The following is a 19,930-nucleotide window of genomic DNA, read 5'->3' as shown; positions in this document are numbered from 1 at the left end:
CATCATTCACACAGCTCCCGTCCAGCAAATATTTACGATTTGTATGATCTTTTTCTACAATGTATTACCCAAGCTGCTAATGCTTCTATTCCCCTCCAGACCCCGACCTGTCGCCCACCTCTTCCCTGGTGGTCGGCGGCCTGTTCGAGAGCTGTCCGCGACCGTCATCGTGCCAAACGCAAGCTTGATAAGTCATATCTTTACGATGACTTAATCACTTATCTACAATTCAATGCTGCAGCCAGGCGCACCATTATATCAGCCAAACGTTCTCATTTCACTACTTTTTGCAACTCTTTGAACCGTTTTTCCCCACTCTCAGATGTATGGTGCAAAGTAAAACTATTGTCTAACAATAACACCAGGAGTACCTTCCCACCCATACTTATAAACAATACTTATACTCATGACGCCCACTGTATCGCCAATGCTATGGCAGTTGCTTTCTCTCAAAAGCCTTCTTTAACTCCCACTCTCCCTCTCCCTACTTCCCAACCCCCATCCTATATACATGACAATGATTCTCCTCTCAACGCTCCTTTCACTCCCAAAGAGCTCGAAATGGCGATCAAAGCTTCCAAAAACTCAGCCCCTGGGGGCGATGGAATCAACAAACAGTTGTTAAGCCATTTAAATGACAATATGTTTTGCTCTCTGTTAGAGATTATTAACATGAGTTGGGAAACGTCTGTGATCCCGCCCCAATGGAAACACTCCATTATCAAGCCCATACTAAAGCCTGGCAAGGACAAACACTCCATCAGCTCCTACCGCCCAATTTCTCTCACACCTATTGTATGTAAACTCATGGAACGTATGATTGTCCGTAGACTCTCGTACATTATTGATAAATATGATTTAATTTCTTCCCATCAGTCAGCTTTCCTCCGACATCGTAGAATTCTCAATAATCTCCTTTGCTTAGAATCCGAAGTAAGGAAATCCCTATTCAGTAAAGGATATACGGTCGCTATCTTTCTTGACATTTGTCAAGCCTTCGACTCTATTAATCATCAGGTACTGCTTTCCAGACTATACTCAGTGGGACTTCGAGGCCGATTTCTAAGCTGGGTACAAAGTTTTCTGGACTCACGAACTTTTCAGGTGCAAATAAACTCCACACTTTCAGACATTCGTACATGCCAAGCTGGCCTCCCGCAAGGTAGCGTCATTAGTCCTCTATTATTCAATTTGTTTATTGATGAAATTATACATTATTGTGCATCAAACGTGTCTATGTATGCTGACGACATCGCTTTATGGCATTCTTCTACCAGTCTTCGTCACATCAATACAAAACTCCAGTCCGATGTGAATAGCATCTCTGATTGGATGACACAGTATGGACTCTCTCTGTCTACTAATAAGTCTAAAGTGGTTATATTTCACTCTCGCCCAGTTTCTCCCACAGGTTTCTGCATTCGTCTCCAGAACGCTCCGCTTGAAGTCGTCCCTTCTCATAAATACCTAGGGGTTACCCTTGATTACTCCTTGTCATGGTCCCCTCATGTTCAAGACATCTTAATGAAATGCAACAAACGGTTAAACCTCCTCCGTTCGCTAACCGGTTCAAACTGGGGCGCCGATACACAAATCCTTCTCTTACTCTACCGGTCTCTAGTTCGCCCTCATCTCGACTACGCCTGTGAAATCTATGGTTCTTTATCCCCGCTCCTTTCAAGCAAACTAGATACAGTACAGGGCCATGCCCTTCGAATATGCACCGGCGCGCTACCATCCACCGCCCTGCATGCACTTCAAGTAGAATGTAACGAACCACCACTCCATATACGCCGTGAAAGGGCCGCCTTCAATTACTGCGCCTACATATACACACTGTCCCCACTTCACCCCGTCCGAAAAGCCATTGTCAACTGCTGGCAATACTCTTCGAATAAATGGCCACAAAACAAACTTCCTTTCGCTCTCCGAGTAAAGCCGCTTACGGACACTTTCCTAAAGCTGCAACCAATGCATGTTTATCCCAGTCCCCCTTGGTCCAAAGAACATCCCAATATTGACTTCTCTCTTCACAGCTCATGTCCCAAGACCGCCCTCCCTTCAGCGCAACATCAAACTGCTCTTCAAACCATAAAGACCACATATTCAAACCACCTGACGATTTACACTGACGGTTCCCATGATCCCTCCACTAACTGTTCTGGCATTGGAATTTACGTACCTCACTATCGTCATGAAATAAGTGAAAGGGTTTCACCCATCTCAATTTGTCGTACAGAACTGGTAGCAATTCTTCTTGCCCTATCATGGCTGGAATCCTCTCCCCCTCTCAGAGCTGTTATTTTCTCAGATTCTCTCAGTGCCTTGACACTTTTGAATAACCACACCTCAAATATCCTTGACCTTCCCAATGAAGTCCTTCTTAAATGCTCAAATCTTGTAATGAATGGGTGTGACATCACTTTAGCATGGGTACCAGCTCACTGTGGTCTAGCGGGCAACGAAAAAGCCGATTATCTTGCCAAACAAAGTTTACGTAAGAATATTACAATCAGTGTTCCTCTAAGTGTTGGTGATATACGACATGTAATTAAACATAGGTGTCTTGACGCTTGGAACGCGTTATGGCGCTCGTCTAAGAAAGGACGCCATCTTTTCAACATCCAACCCTGTGCCTCAAACACCTTCACCTTTGAAAGTCTGAATAGACGTGATGAAATAATAACTCACCGACTCCGCATGGGCAGAGCCAGATTAGCAACTTTTTATCATATTATCCGTAAGCATCCCACTGGTCTTTGCTCAATATGCAATGCACTGGAAACCGTGGAACATTATCTATTACACTGCAAACAACACACAAATCAACGTACAAATCTCATGCGTGCTATCCATAAGCAATCACTAAACATCTCTGATTTACTCGCAAATCACAAAGCTCTGGACGCAGTTATTGCCTATGTCAAGGAAACCAACAAATATCACAGTATTTAAGATTGCATAACTTTGCTGTAGCATGGACTTTGCAAAGTCTTGCAGAATGTACATGTACTTTATCATTTTGCAAACGTAGATTTCAAGATATTTTGTGAGTCGTATTATATGTTATTATGCATTATTGGTATTATCAATTACTTGTTTATTAATAATGTCTCCCACGTTGCTGTGGAATGCATTTGAAGAGGTATGTACATGTATCATACATCTTCACAAATAATTGCGAGTTGCCTATACACACGTCATGTTGGCATATATCTGCTTATCAATGATATGTGGGTTTTTGTGTTTGTTTGTTTTGTTTTGTTTTGTTTTGTTTTGTTTTGTTTTTCTTTCTTTTTTTCATGCTTGATTGTGATAAATCTCACTTATGTTTTATTTAGTCTCGTTTTCCCCTTCCCAGTACACAGGGGAAGGACTTTCATTCTCCCCTATCCTCAGCGTAATAGACCTTCACGACATTCGCAGCAGACATCGCTCTCCGGTCCCCTCCGACAACAAGCCCACCTTTGAATTGGTCAGCCGTCACGTCGAGGCCTCCATCCGTCCACCTCGCCTATAGGTGCCGGAATCTGCAGCAAGCGGGTTTGGGGAGTCACTCGCTGCTGCAGATCCCGGCATCTCCCTCAATGGGTCTCTATTATATAAAATATATTCATGTATATTGTCTTACGTTCCTTGCGTGCGTTTCCCTAGCAAGAACAGGGGATCCTTTCGTTCATATACCTATAGTGTAATTTTATAAATGATACACCTTTCATCATTTTTGTGGTGAGAACAACTTAAAAATATTTGTTAATCCCCTTTCGTATGAGTCGCCTGCACCTAATTAATACTTTAAATCTATGGTTTGAATTTATTTTGAAGATTATTATGACTCCCACTTTCTGGCACTAAATTGTACTTTTTATTTTTGGGGGCTTGAAGCCCGCAGGTATACTCATACGTCTTTGATTCCAGGATTATATCTGTATCATATTTCTCCGTTGTTTGCTGCAAATATTTTTCTGTATCAACGCCTTAGAGCTCCTTGATATAAACACTGCAAATATTTTTCTGTATATGCAAGTATTTTTCTGTATCAACGCCTTAGAGCTCCTTGATATAAACACTGTATATATATATTTTTTCATCTTCTTCTTTCTTTCGAAACAATGATACAGTTATAGTAATTTTATCTATTTTGTAAAAAACATGTCATTGTGTGTGTGCTCTATTTAAATACTGTACATTATTTTGGGTTGAACCATGATATGGATGTGTCTGTGCGTGGTTGAAGGTGTGTGTATGTGGTTGAGTGTGTGCACGTGGATGAGTTAGTGTGCGGTACACGCGCGCGTGTATTGTGTAATTATTTGAGTTTGTCTGAAGAATAATATGAGGTATTCATCAATATCATATGAGCTCCCTCGTGGAGACGTAATGAGCTCCTTTATGGAGACAATATGAGCTCCCTCGTGGAGACTTTATGAGCTCCTTTGTGGAGACAATATGGGCTCCCTCGTGGAGACGATATGAGCTCCCTCGAGGAGACTTGGTATGCATTTAATATTCTTGTTTATATCTCTTTAAGATCTATAATGTTTGTTTTATGTTATAAGTGCTGTCTGGGGCAAATTATTTGTATAGGGCCCCATTTCTCTCTCTCTCTCTTCTTTCGATCTTTAAAATAACAACAACATGTATATTTGAATATATATATATAGGCCTATATATATATATATATATATATATATATATATATATATATATATATATATATATAGATAGATAGATAGATATAGATAGTCCTATATATATATATATATGTATGTATATATAATATATAATATATTTTTAGATAAAGATGAACCTCTGATGAAATAATGACAGAGCATAATATGCGACTTCTAATTGTCTAAGAGGAATTAAAGGCCGGCGTGTGTGTGTGTGGGGGGGGGGGGGGGTGTATTTACTGTCCCGGGTTTCATCAGCTAACAAGCAAGAAAAATCCGCTCTGCCTGCCCTGTATTTTGATTAGAATCCATGTGGCTTAGATATCCAAAACAAAGGGAGATAAATAAGAAATGGGACACACCTTTTATTTGGACCTCTTTGTTTCAATTTGTTTCTAGATATCTCAAACATTTCAATATCGATTTTCATCAAAAATAAATCTGAATTCCTTTTAGAATCGTATGCTCTTTATCATTAATAAAATGGTTTTTAAACACCGCATTCAAAGCTGAATTCTCATCTCAACCAATACTATTCTTCTTCCTAAGTGCCGTCTTCAGTCCGAAGGTGGTGACTATGGACCTCCACTCTGTTCTGTCAATGGCCGCCTTACTACATGCGGCCACACTCTTTCCTGTCCACTCATTTATGTTGTTACACCACACACTGCAATGCACTGCGCTGGCGTCCTCTGCATCTCCTGCCTTCTATAATCTCTTCCAGTACACTTTTTTTTTTTTTTTTTGATGTTCTGATGTTTTTTAACATGGCCAAATATTTGTGTGTTCTTGATTTAATGTCTTTCATCTAGGATTTTGTGACATTCAGATGATGTAGAACACACTGATTTGTTTTTTTTTCTGTCGGACCATGATATGCGGCCAAGGCGTCTGAATATCCACATCTCGAATGCAGCCAGCCTTTTCATATCATCCACGTACAATGTCCATGTTTTACAACTGTGAAGAGAGTTGAATGCACGTAACATTTTTCTAGTCTGAGCTTCGTTGCAGTAGATATCTTCCTTGATCAGTGTTGATGTTAACACTTTACTCATCTGGGTAAACTTAGTTTGGGCCATTCTAATTCTTCTCCTAATTTCTCTACCATTCTTCCCATATTATACCAATTTTATACCATCCCTTTGATGTTATTTCAACTACAATTTCTAGTTCTACTACAGAAGCGGTAAGCAATATGTCAGTTTTTTTTTTCATTTTACACTTCTGTAATTTCTAGTCATCATAAAAAAAAAGATCATCATAACAAATCTCTCACTCCTCCTCTTAGTCGCCTCTATTATAGTTTTCTGAGGGAAGTCAATGAGGAAAATGAGAAAGATATTAGGGTCACTTGACCACACTGGCTGGCTCCCTGAAACCGAAGGCTGTTTTCTGCCACCCTTATGATGTCCACGATCAAATGGGTTACGGAATCAGAAGATTGGATGTTCAGCTCGCTAGAAGATAGCAAGACGGTGGTTCACACGTTGAATGTGTGAGATCTGCAAGGTGGGACCATGGAGAAATCCACCTTGGATTTGGTCGTATTTTTCATATTTCTGGACGGTAATTTCTTTTGTTCCGTATGTGTCATCATTAGGGGAAATTTAATTCCATTTTATAAATAAGCAAAATACAGAAGATATTAACATTTCCTATTGTTTTCAAAATAGAATCTTCATGTCGCTCAGTAAGACGGCGCCATCCCAATCAAACCCCGATCATCAAAGGAACAAATGCACCTGTGCACGAGGTTACTGTGGCAGAGTGACCACTCCTCCATCAGAACTACAGAAAATACGAGTATCACTTTAAGTATCAACCAATTTGACTGCACTGAAGCGTGATAACATAGGATCTATCTAAATAATTATACTAATCTACTGTTGATTATGTCTGGACTTTTTATGTGGACTAAACCACGTATGGTATTCCTTTCCCCATATATAGCTATTATTCTAAGCCCTGTTGTTTTCACTGTGAATGGAGAAAATACCAACAAACTACAACGTTATATTAACTCCAATTTGTTGCATTTCTACCGGGGAATCCCCGATCAAAGCACGCAGTAGACATTGTGCGGCTGGAGTACAGGGTACATACTGCTTGTGCCAACAATGAAATATAAGTTATAATACACGTCTACACTCGTGCGTGAAGTGATAACGGTTCAGCATATGCGTGCATGTACTTCGGGTGATTATGCTACCTTTGAAAATGAATTGCCTTTGAGTCTCTTGCGGAGAGTAGGCTATATAGTGCCCTACCTATTCGTTTGTATTCCACGGACATAGCACATCCGGTGGTTGTTGATGTATTTGCGGCACTCACAAAACGTCGACCGGGGCAAACTGAGCTAGCTAACGAGTTAACGTTGCACTTGGCAGTGGTGGACTGGAGCTCATGAGGTAAGTCATATAAAGTAGTAGGCCTATTAAAGTCTTCCACTTCTTGTCGTAGTTGCATAATTCCCACATAATGCAGCGTTCCCCTAGCTCATTTTTACTAGTTAGCTAGGTGTGTGCACTAATAATGATATCATCAATGACATATTCTGTTATAATACAAACTTTAATTTGAGAGTATACATGCCGTTTGCGAAATTACATAGATAATGAATAATAATTATGTTAACATGACTATGTATGACAGGTGTTTCGGAAAGTTTTCTATGGTGAGACAGTTGTGGGGGAGGGGAAGGGGCCGGGGCAGGGGGTCAAGGGTCAAATCCCCATCTCTCCCCCCCCCCCCCCCCCGACCTTTTACTAGACTGGAGAGTCTAAGGACGAAACATTTGGGGGAATCTTGAGTGTTGTTTTTCTCGCTTTTCCTCCGATTTTACTAATTTTTTTTTATTCTACGAGCAAAAAATGTGTATGTGTGTGTGTGTGTGGGGGGGGGGGGGGGGGCTACCCCCACATTCCGCAGTCCTTTGTAGGCACCTACTATGTGTGCATATATAACAATAATATTCTATACAAATTTACTTCATAATCTTGAGTGTGAGAAACACGCCTACATACAGCGCTCATTAAGTATTCATTATTATCACTGTAATGTATCATTCGCCCGCGACTTCATACCCTTGAGCGTGTAGTGCAGGGACACGACTCATAATGTTCATATCATTATTCATGCCGTAATTTGACCTTTTGATCGATACACTACACACTCGAAAGCTTTTATTGAATGCATTTGCTAACATGTAACTTTTGTGCGATGTAAATTTTCCTAAAAATTGTCGGGCAATTGAGGGTTTCAGGCCACACGTAACACAGAAGAGAGGGGGTACGTGGGGAGAAAAAAATAACCATACCAACAAACAAACCTATAGCTTTTATAGTTTAAATCGCTTAGCTTGACATAATTATACTAATCGCCTCAACCCTTGGAACATGGTGGACTAGTGGTAAAAGGTCTACCAATAGCCCGCCAGAACGACACCACCGCGGGGGTCCAAAGTTTATGAGTGTATACAATAGCACGAGAGTTAAGAATGAACTTGTCTAAATACTACAGTATTATAAAATAAAATCGTATATAATTTATTATTCGCGTAAGTGCATGATGGTCAATCAACGATTGTATTCTATGATGTGGATTCTATGATGTGGACGAATGTTCAGAACTACAGGAAAGATGTTCAGAGAAGTCATTCGACACATAGGCATGGTAATGTACACCCAACATTATTATACTAACTTGTCAATCCACATGCGTATATCACACACACTTCAACCCTTTCACACTGTTATTGAACATCACTGTAATACTTGTATAATACATTGTATGCATTCAATAAGGAAAATTACAAAAGCTGCTTACACAAGTGGAAATGGAAATTCAGCTTTTCATCCTTTACAGTCGAATGCATGAACGCAGGGGGGGGGGGTGCAAAGAACGAACCCTGACTAGTCTGGGCTCCGTCCCCTTTTCCTTGGTGCGACCAAGAGAGGGCGCAAATTTTCTGATTGCGATAATCGAGAGACTGCGCGTCCAACCCAACCTCGGGTATCGCAGTTCTCGGCGTATCGCAATCCTCGGGTGTCACGCCCTCATACGGCTTGTCGCGTACACTGAATCACCCTACGAGTAAAAAGAGTCCAGAAGCTAGACTAACCCTGACAAGACCAACTCCACCTTTCCTGGGGCCAACCTGTAGCCGCATTAGAAACAAAACAACTTGTTTTGTCTTTGTCTGTGTGTTCCATGAATGCTTATTTTGCTTTATCCCCACCCCGGAATCAATGTGTATAGGCCTACTTATGACGCGCATATACCCTCTTCTTTACAGACACGATGCTTCATCCTGCTTTAGGGACAATTATTTCCCTTGCCATGAGTGTGGGCCTCCTAGCACCCGTCGTTGCCGATATTCAAGAAATATGTAAGTATTAGGCCCTACATGTATATATATATATATATATATATATGATCTTATATATACATATGTGAGATATGAGAAAGGAAGGAGAAAATCGGTGCGTAGCTTTGACATTATTATTCCTCTTACTGTTCCTCCTTTTCGGAAAAGCGCAAGAGTTGAAAAATTGGTCTCCGCCGGGACTCGAACCCGGGTCTTTGGCATGGAACGCCAACGCCTTAACCGCTCGGCCACGGAGACGTCATAGCGGTTCAGGCAGACCCAAGCTCTAATACCCGACGGACCAACCTTTCAACTCTGACTTTGACTGCTGTTGTAGTGGTGACTTCTTTCACAAAAACATTATCCCAATTCACCGCTACGTGAATCTCATAAGAAGATCCAGCTGAGGCACGCGGCTGGTTATTATTCATAACTCTCTGCCCCAAAAAGGAACGTGTGCATAAAGTCAGAGTTGAAAGGTTGGTCCGTCGGGTATTAGAGCTTGGGTCTGCCTGAACCGCTATGACGTCTCCCGTGGCCGAGCGGTTAAGGCGTTGGCGTTCCATGCCAAAGACCCGGGTTCGAGTCCCGGCGGAGACCAATTTTTCAACTCTTGCGCTTTTCCGAAAAGGAGGAACAGTAAGAGGAATAATAATGTCAAAGCTACGCACCGATTTTCTCCTTCCTTTCTCATATCTCACATATGCAAAATTATCCAGGAGAAGCCAAAAAGCTGTTGTAGTGGTGACTTCTTTCACAAAAACATTATCCCAATTCACCGCTACGTGAATCTCATTAGAAGATCCAGCTGAGGCACGCGGCTGGTTATTATTCATAACTCTCTGCCCCAAAAAGGAACGTGTGCATAAAGTCAGAGTTGAAAGGTTGGTCCGTCGGGTATTAGAGCTTGGGTCTGCCTGAACCGCTATGACGTCTCCGTGGCCGAGCGGTTAAGGCGTTGGCGTTCCATGCCAAAGACCCGGGTTCGAATCCCGGCGGAGACCAATTTTTCAACTCTTGCGCTTTTCCGAAAAGGAGGAACAGTAAGAGGAATAATAATGTCAAAGCTACGCACCGATTTTCTCCTTCCTTTCTCATATCTCACATATGCAAAATTATCCAGGAGAAGCCAAAAAGCTGTTGTAGTGGTGACTTCTTTCACAAAAACATGATCTTATATATACATATATATATGTATATGTATATGTATATATATTGCAAATGCCTTCATATACTTGTATTAGAAGTAAATAATGCCCCGACAGTTACCAACATTCAATCAGTAGGCTTTTGTATCTCGATGTAACGGTAGATTTTTTAATTAAATCAAATTTAAATTTTTAATCTTTGTATGGTATACGTTTTGCCTCATGCCAAATGTCATTGAAACGTTAATGTCGATGACGTCATATTCATAATTGAATATATAGGAAGATTCGTATACGAATCATAAGCTTATATTAGTATTCCATTGTTATACATGAACTCCTTTCATGAAGAATATAGGGTTTTTGAAGATAGATCGTTGGCGACTTTAAGCACAAGATAATGAGAAGCTCAAGATAATGAGAAGCTCTTTCAACATGTCCACGGGTGCCATGACAAATGCTGCCTTGGAACGAAGTTTCAAGAATTTCGTTTAGTATCTGAAAATAATAGGGCCTATGCCAGGCTATGGTCTCTTTTTTTTCTCTCTCATTTTCCCCTTCTTTTATCAGTGACAATTTGTTCGCTCAATATTACGCACCAAGTGACATCATTGTGAGTCCCGATTCTGAGTTAATGCCATGTTAAAAGAGTGTTTTGTTCGTGAAGTGTGATAACGCCAGTGGGTCCATGAGAAAGCTAAACCTATAGTTGTCATCACAAAATTGATGTACATAATTTTGTACACTATTGATTGATTATGTGTGTGCGTGTGTATAAAAGAATATAATGGAACTGCAAGATATACCATATCACCCCGATGCCGTTTTCTCAGTCAAGCAAATTGCTTATTGACAACTGTCTCTTCAACCTGTACCGTAAGATGTGATTATAATGTATATATTCATGTACATGGTGACAGGACATTTGCTCCTGCGACAATTGCTGCGGTCATATTTTCTCCAAGGACTTGAGGTTGTGATAGGGTTTTAGGTTTAGTTTGATGTGAGAATTAGGATTAGGATTAAGATTATTTTTGTGGGTAGATTTTATGTTTGGCTTAGCGTACAGATATTTCATGGGAGCAATCTTGTCGCTTGAGCAAATGTCCTGAAACCTGCTCTGTGAGTAATCTTATTTATGATTTATTGAGGCTGTTGTTGAATTGTCACATTTATTCCATTAAAAAGTGGAGAAATTAATGAAACAAAAAGATTGATGAAGCAGAGAGAGAGAGAGAGAGAGACAGAGGGAACCCAAACCCAAAGAGCTATATGGATGGGCTGAAAGCAGCAACAACACATCAGTGAAAGTTTGAGGGAAATCGGACAATCGATGCAAAAGTTAGGAATTTTTAAAGTTTTGGCTTTGGTGTTGAAATCGCTGGTAAGAAAAATACTAGAGTTTATGACGTACATAATAAAAGATATAAAATATGAAGAAAATTCCAAAAAAAAAATCGCTTTTCTTAAGCATAATGAAAGAGCACTTGACTAACCGCTTTCAGAAAGCAGAGGGAACAATTGCTTCCCTAACATATATGTCAGTATCAAGTAGATGGAATGTTTAATTTTCATGAAAAAATATTTGTGTGTGTGCGTGTGTGTGTGGAATTCCCTTTATATTTTCTGTGCTGTCCACACATACGTCATAACCTCTAGTAGTATCCTCATCTAGCGGTTCCAACACCAAAACTTTAAACACTCATAACTTTTGCATGTATTGTCCGATTTTTCTCGAACTTTCACTGATGTGTTGTACTAATGTTGCTGCTTTTACTCAGTATTTCTCTTTAGGTTTTGGTTCCTTTTAATTTGTCTTACTCTGTTTGATCTGTAGACCTTAACCCTGGACTTACCGAATTATATTCATGCCTATATAACTCCCTGATAGATGCCCCTCAAGGCACGGCGAAAACCCTGTCATGCCCCTGCACTTCCAGTGGCGCAGAAACAGTATGGTACTGGTATAAGGGCGCAACGTTGATCGCTTCATCATTCTCTCTTCCGAACGATCGCTATGTCTTATCAAATGATGGTCATAACCTGACCATTACTGTCACCGACTACGACCATGGGACCTATGAGTGTAAAATGATTCTGGCGCTCCCGGAAATACATGAATGCACCAAAAAGTTTAATGTCAGCATTCTAGGTGAGTATAAACACAATGATTTTAAACAATTTAATTATTGAATTCTCACCTTGAGAGTAAATAATGATATAATGTATATATGAAGAACTTGCAACCAAAAGACACTAAATCCATTGAAAATTATGGATTTAGCGCCTTTTGGAAGCAAGCTCTTCACATACTAATATAGGATACTCATTTCTCGTTCGTACTATTTATCAGCTGATTGTAAAGATACAGTCTTCATCTGAAAGCATCGTGTGTATCCGTTTTTCAAGTGCAGATTCATACCTTTAAAACCTAATAACTTCCCCTAAAAAAAAACCAACAACCAACATTAGCATACGCATGCCCTGTTTTTTCAACGTTGATATCCATGCAGAATATAAAGATGAAAAAAGTGTAATACTATTTACCTCAGAGGTATATTTTGCATAATGGATTGGCCGATTTGTAAGCAAACGTCGAGCGGAAAAGTTGAGAGTAGATTAAGTCGTCATCCTAGCTATTTACATAGTAACAGTGCTTGTGACCAGCAACATCATTTAATGAAACATGTGCAATAGAAATATTCAGTAGTGAAACATATCATTAATTTTGTCTTTCACCAGTTCGTATGATTTCGGATGTGAATAATACTTTACACTAGAGAAGGAATGCAAACTTAATGATGGAATATTTAGACAAAATGATATGGAAATGCAGTGTGAGGAGGCAGAACGTTGAAGAATGCCAGAAATTTCTTTCCACAATGTTCTGTTTATGTTGTTCTCTGTTATCAAAGGGAGTGAAACATATATGTTTTGTCGAAAAAATAGATAGACTTTGAAATTAAAAAAGAGTTTTGTTCTAAACGAATCTAGTCATGCAAGATACGCTTTTTACTCTTCTTACAAATTATTTGACTCGATATGAGGCCATTTAAGTTTAACACATGCTTAAATGATTTGCATCCATCTGCGGTGATGTGTACATGCATGTCATGATCATCCAAGAACCATTCATATTATTATTCAACTTTAAACAAATAAGCAATTACTAAAACTTATTTGATATTTCCATCACGTTCAAAGTAACTATCATTATCAAAATAAAATGTTCGCGTAACAACTCTGGTCTGGCAGATCCGGCATTTCGCATAATCATATCAGCTTAAATGATTTGCACCTGTCTGTAGTGACCTGCGCATGCTTACCATGATCATCCAAGAACGAGTCCTATTATTATTCAAATTCAAACAAACGAGCAATTACTAAAGCCTTATTTACTAAAACCTTCTTTGATATTTGCATCACGATGAAACGAAAATTTTCACGTAATAAATCTGCTCTGGCAGATCTGCCATTTCGCCTCTTGGCTGAAATCTCCGGACTTGACCTGGTCTTTCGCTCTTGACTTTTGTTTTGTTTTGTTTTGTTTTGGTTTTTTTTTTTTTGACAAGCTGTACGCATGGAACCCTGCCATATGGATTCTGCCTCAGGGAATGACTGTGACTGCTCTCTAAATACCGTCGAAGTGACTGAGATAACGTGCAGCGCGTATGGGTTTCCGAACCGACCGACCATTCATTTTACCAGTAGTGACAAAAACCCAATTGCGAGCATTCCCAGCACAGATGATGATTTGTGGACTTCCACAGCCATTATTGAGCCCACTTCTTCAGGAAATCGAGTAGTTACCTGTAAAGCTGCATTGGAGAATTACTCTGCGTCGACAAATGTTTGTGTAGCCGCCATTCCTCCTCCTGGTAAGTCAACTTTGTTTTTATTTGTTTGTTTGTTTGTTGTTGTTTTGGTGCTTAAATTATTTCTTTCAATATTGTGCTTCGTCAATCTCTGTTTGTGAATACAGATGTATAAAGTACCTATATACTTTAATCACTGTAGGAAAGTGTTTCTTGTAGGCCTATGTAATCTTAGACAACACGACCTGAAAGATGCGACCCTGTTTATGGACGAGAAATTCAAAACTTGGACATTTATGTTTCAAGCAGCTGAAGTTGTCCAGGGTTGGGCTTCCTACGAACGGGAACGGGCAATATGACACACTTTAATTGTTCAATAATCGTGCTTTCCTTTTTATTTTGAAATTGGGGGGTTACATCGGCAGCCGACTACGTTAGTCCAAACACCTTATACAAAATTGTTCCATCTCGAACTTTTTCAACTCACACTGTCCAATCTGAAAGAAAACATGGGGAAGGGAAGCATTTCACGAAGCATTTTGTCCGCTATTTTTCCTGACAAATTGTTATGAGCTACCGAAATCAGTCCATCTTATTATAGTTGAGATGGGAATTTGGAGAAATCACCGCAATGAATCGCATAGAGATTTCTCGCCCCGAAGTAATGAATATCATTGTCTTCTGATTTGTAAAGTATGCAGATCATTAAATTGCTATGGATGTAGTATACTCGTGGTGTTTGATATGTCATCTGTCATTCTATATTTGTTAGTAATTCAATCTTTAGGAAAAAAAAAAAACTTTTGAAATCTGCTCATCCAATAGTTGGGAGACACATGGAGTTAATTGAGTCAAAAGTTGGCTGTTTCGAGCATTCAGTTCTAGCAGAATCTTTGTCTTCTAATTTCGTTTCTGACGGGACTCAGCTAAGAAAGAAATTTCAGGCCCCTTTTGACTTCTTTTGAATATATTAAGTAGATTCTTAGTTCTCTTCCTTGAAAACTCGACCGCAAACGAGCCCAACCCTGGACAATGCAATCCGGAACTTGTTGGACAGATGGTCCAGTCAGTAGGATTTGTCCAGGAATGGGATGTCCAGAATAGCGTGACCCACATAAATAATGTATTTAACATTTTTTTTTTTTTTTTTGCATTGATTGGTTGATTGATTGATTCATGTTTTATTTTCATTTCCAAACAATATACATAGGTAATACAAACGTCCATTATGATAACATAATAATCTTGTAACATATAATACATCGTGGATTGTTTCATTAAGGACTTGGTGGAAATGAAAATTCCTTGTTGCCTGTTTCACTCTTTGTTGTTTACATTTAGTATGAACTGTTCGACAACATTATTTCCAGGAATGATTAGATTAAAAATACAAATACTCCAATTTATTCTGATAAATCGCACTGCTCACACTATTAGAAGGAAAGGAGCACCGACCTCGTCAATAGTAAATTTTCTATTGACAATAGCTTAGGGAAAGCAGAGACGAATTGCGAGGCATCAAGCGCTTATCTTTCTCCAAAGTGGGCCTGTGGAGGGCTTGTAAATGTTTTTAATTGTTTTTATTTTGTCTTCGTCTGAAAGACAATTGTACAATGGAAGGATTCATCAAGGAAGATCATGAAGGCATATCAAAACCTCACGCCACATAGAGGTTATCAAATAAAATATTCACAAAGCCCTTTTTCTAGCAAATTTGGTGTCACGCGTTGTAGCATAAACTTTATAAGTTTTTGACTTTGTTTCTGTCCACAAGCTGTACGTATGGAACCCTGCGGGAATCCTGGCGAAGGGAGTGAGTGTGCTTGCACCGTGGACGCCACCGAAGAGACTGATATCAAATGCATCGCATCAGGGTTCCTCGATCGACCAACCATTCTTTTCACCAGCAGTGAGGGAAACACAATTCCAAGCGTTTTCAGTCTCACAGACACTAACGAGTGGTCGGCTGTGGCCACAATTGAGCCTATACTTGCTACAGAAAATCGAGTGGTTACGTGTAGCGTTTCATCCAAACAACCCTCTTTGACAATAAGCGCTTGTTTAATCTCAACTTCTACTGGTAAGTTTACTTTTTTAATCATAAAATTGTGACGCGTAGCAGATCACAAATTTGCTCAGAGATTTTGTTTTGTGTTAACAAGCCTTCTCTTAAAAAATTGCCACTAACATACTCTTTGTGTTAATTACGTCATAGTTCATATCTGCGTATATGCTGCATGTATCTGATTTATTTGATTTATATCCTTGGCTCTGTTCCATGTCATCATCAGCATATTCCTATACTTTCAAGTTAGCCATTATACAGATCAAATTGGTGTGTAGCGGTTTCTACATTGCTGCTTCCAGTAGCAGGAATATTTTGCCAGCATTCCCAGTTATTCATTAAAATTTGTACACCTATAGGTCAATGGGCGGTGCATTCCTATCGCAATGGGGAAAGCATCCTTTTCAAGGATGAATGCATCGGATTGGATTTGAATCCCAGATCTTCTATTTACACATTAGCCTCTTCAATGTTACTACATTAATCTTCCAAACTGCCCTGGCATTGTAGTAATCACGGCAGTGGCAACAATGAACAGGTGCCCATAAAATACCTTGGTCATCCATAATATTGATAAAGAGGGGCATTGCGGGGAAACACCCTGTCCGAGGGTGACTGCGCTGGACCTGGCTTAGAATCTCAGACCTTTACCAGTTCTACAGAGCATCATCTAATGTATACAGTATGCCCCCAAAAAATTACAATCAGATTTTCGCATTGATAACATCCAATATGATTAAATTGTCTATATGCTACTTCAGGGTCTTAAAATGTAACATCATAGCTCTATTTTGCAGAAAACCCCATTCAATTTGGTTAAGCGGTCGCAGAGAAATGTGAATTGTTGTAAAGCATGTCATGAGTCTGATTCCTCCAAGTTCAGCACTTGGATGCTCTTGTTTGTTCACAATAGACAGAACTTGGAGGGAAGAGATTCCTGACATGCTCTGCAAAATTCCTCATTTCTCTTTGACCACTGAAGCAAATCGAATGGGGTTTTCTGTACAATGCGTTACAGTTTCGTACCCTGAAATTGAATTTGGATTGATTCACTATTTTTAAAGTTATCATTGCGGAGGGTCCCGTTGTATTTTTTTTTTTTTTTTTTTTGGGGGGGGGGATACGCTACTATCGTGCTCCTATAGCATAATCAGGATAACGTTTGAACTGTATTGTTTATTTTTCTGACCTTCCAATAGTAATTTGAGAATTGCCGTTTTGATTCATTAATTTCTAGCAGCGTCGCAACCCGAAAAAAGGGATAAAGGAATCGGAACTGGTGGTATCATTGGAATTGCCTTTGTTATCATCGTCATCGTCCTGATAATCATTGGCCTTATAGTATACTTCAGAAAAAGGTATTGGTACATGCCTAAGTTATATATTTTCCTTCACATACACTATCAGTTTACCTTACACAATATGTAACGGAATATGCAGTCATAAAAGTATAGTGAGAAATGATGATAATTTAAGTTGATTAGTATAATTTTCTCCCATTCTCTGGTAATCCATAAGGCAGTGTAAGTGTGTGAGAGTGATGGGAATACACGCGACTAAATCCCCCTGTTCGTCCGTTTCGCTGCTTACTGCATACGTCGGTTTAAGAAAAGTATTTTGCCACAAACTCACACGTATGTCGATGTGCCATTTACAATACAAAAAAAAAAATAAAAAACAAAAACAAAAGAGAAACTTTCCGATTAATTGGAAAGAAAAAAGGAAAAAAAAAACGGACCAACAAAACTATTTTTGTTGTTTTTTATGTTACTGAATTTTCCATCTCAACTTACCTTGTTATCCGAGTAATTCTTCTTACCCAAGTAATTCTCTTGGGACTTCCATCAAAAAATCTATTCTATCCATAATCTATTAAACAGGTTATCCAAGAGAGCGACAGATTCCATGTTGCCATACAGCAAGAAAGCTCAAGGACAGGATGAACTTGAGGCCAGTAAAATGATTCCAACCACGCCCGTGTAAGATGCTTCTCGTCTGTTTCTGATTCTGCGTCTTCAATTTCTGAATGCTTCGTATGATTCCTTGTCTTTCGAGTAATTATACCCCCGCCAAACGAAGTTTGAAGGGGGTATATAGGAATCAGCGGACGGTCGGTCGGGCGGTCGGTCGGGCGGTCGGTCGGTCGGGCGGTCGGTCCGTTGCAAATCTTGCGTCGCGAACTACTTCCTCAGTTTTCAACCGATTCCCATAAAACTTGGCACAGATGTGTGCCTTGGGTTGTAGATGTGCAAGACGTATTTTTTGACAGTACCCAAAAGTACGTTGCCATGGTAACGGCATATTATGTGCAAAAATGGGTACAAATCTTGCGTCGCGAACTACTTCCTCAGTTTTCAACCGATTCCCATAAAACTTGGCACAGATGTGTGCCTTGGGTTGTAGATGTGCAAGACGTATTTTTTGACAGTACCCAAAAGTACGTTGCCATGGTAACGGCATATTATGGGCAAAAATGGGTACAAATCTTGCGTCGCGAACTACTTCCTCAGTTTTCAACCGATTCCCATAAAGCTTGGCACAGATGTGTGCCTTGGGTTGTAGATGTGCAGACGTATTTTTTGACAGTACCCAAAAGTACGTTACCATGGTAACGGCATATTATGGGCAAAAATGGGTACAAATCTTGCGTCGCGAACTACTTCCTCAGTTTTCAACCGATTCCCATAAAACTTGGCACAGATGTGTGCCTTGGGTTGTAGATGTGCAAGACGTATTTTTTGACAGTACCCAAAAGTACGTTGCCATGGTAACGGCATATTATGGGCAAAAATGGGTACAAATCTTGCGTCGCGAACTCCTCCCACAGTTTTTGATCAATTTTTATGAAATTAGGTACAGATGTTCATCTGAATATGTTAATGTGCAAGACACATATTTCCGCAGTGGCAAAAAGTGCGTTGCCATGGTAACGGCATGTTATTGGTAAAATATAGGGCAAAATGCTTCATGGCAAAACTGCTTCATCAGTGTTCTTCCAATTCTCATGGAATTCATATTGAATGTTTGTCTTAGGATATAGGTCAGCATGACACATTTCTTGACAGTGACAAAAAGTAAGTTGCCATGGTAACAGCTCACATATTATGAGCCAAAATGATGGAAAATTTTGTTTTGCAAACTACTTCCTCAGTTTTTGCCCAATTTCCATGAAACTTGGTACAGATGTGTGCCATTGGTTGCAGATGTGCAAGACGCATATTTCGACAGTACCCGAAAGTACGTTGCCATGGTAACGGCATATTAATGGCAGAAGATCAAGGAAAGGTCTTGCGGATTTAACTACTTCCTCAGTTTTTTGACCAAAGCTTATCAAATGTTGTTTTGACCAAAGCTTATGAAATGTTGTTTGGCGGGGGTATAACCAGTCGCTGTAGCGACATTTCTAGTTGTTTCCCCCTTTGTATAATGTTCGGAGGACTTGTCACATTTAGTCAATACTTTCTTTCTGTAATTAGTGAAATTTGTGGCCAAAATAAATTGTCTATGTCTTATAGTCAATTGCTGCATTGATTTCATAAACCTAATGATATCAAGTTTAATTCATACAGACACCAAAATCAGTAAAAAAAAAAAAAAATACCCATATTGTAAAACTAAAAGCATGACCACCAAAGAAGACAAGCTACTGGTTTCATTCCATCTCACACACCAAGGTAGATGTTAACCGACTGATATGCAAACTACATTTTGATTTTGATGTATGTGCCTTCTCAGCATAATATCTGTATGTTTCTTTTCCCCTTTAATGTTTAAGGGCCGATGGGTTGGGCGGCAAGAAAGGACAAGGGGATATTGAAGCTCATCCCGTTGCAATTGATACTTGCACAACTGAGTAAGAT

The 19,930-nt window shown here is 39.6% G+C and overlaps 1 protein-coding gene and 1 non-coding gene across 2 annotated transcripts; both read left to right on the top strand.

Moving 5' to 3' along the window:
• Positions 1–8,975: 8,975 nt before the first annotated feature.
• Positions 8,976–18,053, top strand: LOC140242610 (uncharacterized). The gene is made up of 6 exons (XM_072322362.1): positions 8,976–9,063; positions 12,082–12,342; positions 13,763–14,068; positions 15,780–16,085; positions 17,308–17,428; positions 17,951–18,053. Exons 1-6 carry the CDS (start codon positions 8,976–8,978, stop codon positions 18,051–18,053), a joined length of 1,185 nt encoding a protein of 394 aa, XP_072178463.1.
• Positions 9,975–10,046, top strand: Trnag-ucc (transfer RNA glycine (anticodon UCC)). The gene has a single exon. It is a non-coding gene; the product is annotated as a tRNA-Gly (tRNA).
• Positions 18,054–19,930: the final 1,877 nt, after the last annotated feature.

This window comes from Diadema setosum, chromosome 19 (assembly GCF_964275005.1).
Source record: "Diadema setosum chromosome 19, eeDiaSeto1, whole genome shotgun sequence".
NCBI lineage: Eukaryota > Metazoa > Echinodermata > Echinoidea > Diadematoida > Diadematidae > Diadema > Diadema setosum.
The sequence above is the reverse complement of the archived record's forward strand: the minus strand, read 5'-3'. Positions and strand labels throughout refer to the sequence as shown.

Coding starts and splice junctions, on each gene's coding strand:
- LOC140242610 (XM_072322362.1), top strand. CDS start 8,976: ATGCTTCATCCTGCTTTAGGGACAATTATTTCCCTTGCCATGAGTGTG. Junction 9,064..12,081: donor TGCCGATATTCAAGAAATAT/GTAAGTATTAGG, acceptor ACTCCCTGATAG/ATGCCCCTCAAGGCACGGCG. Junction 12,343..13,762: donor GTTTAATGTCAGCATTCTAG/GTGAGTATAAAC, acceptor TTTTTTGACAAG/CTGTACGCATGGAACCCTGC.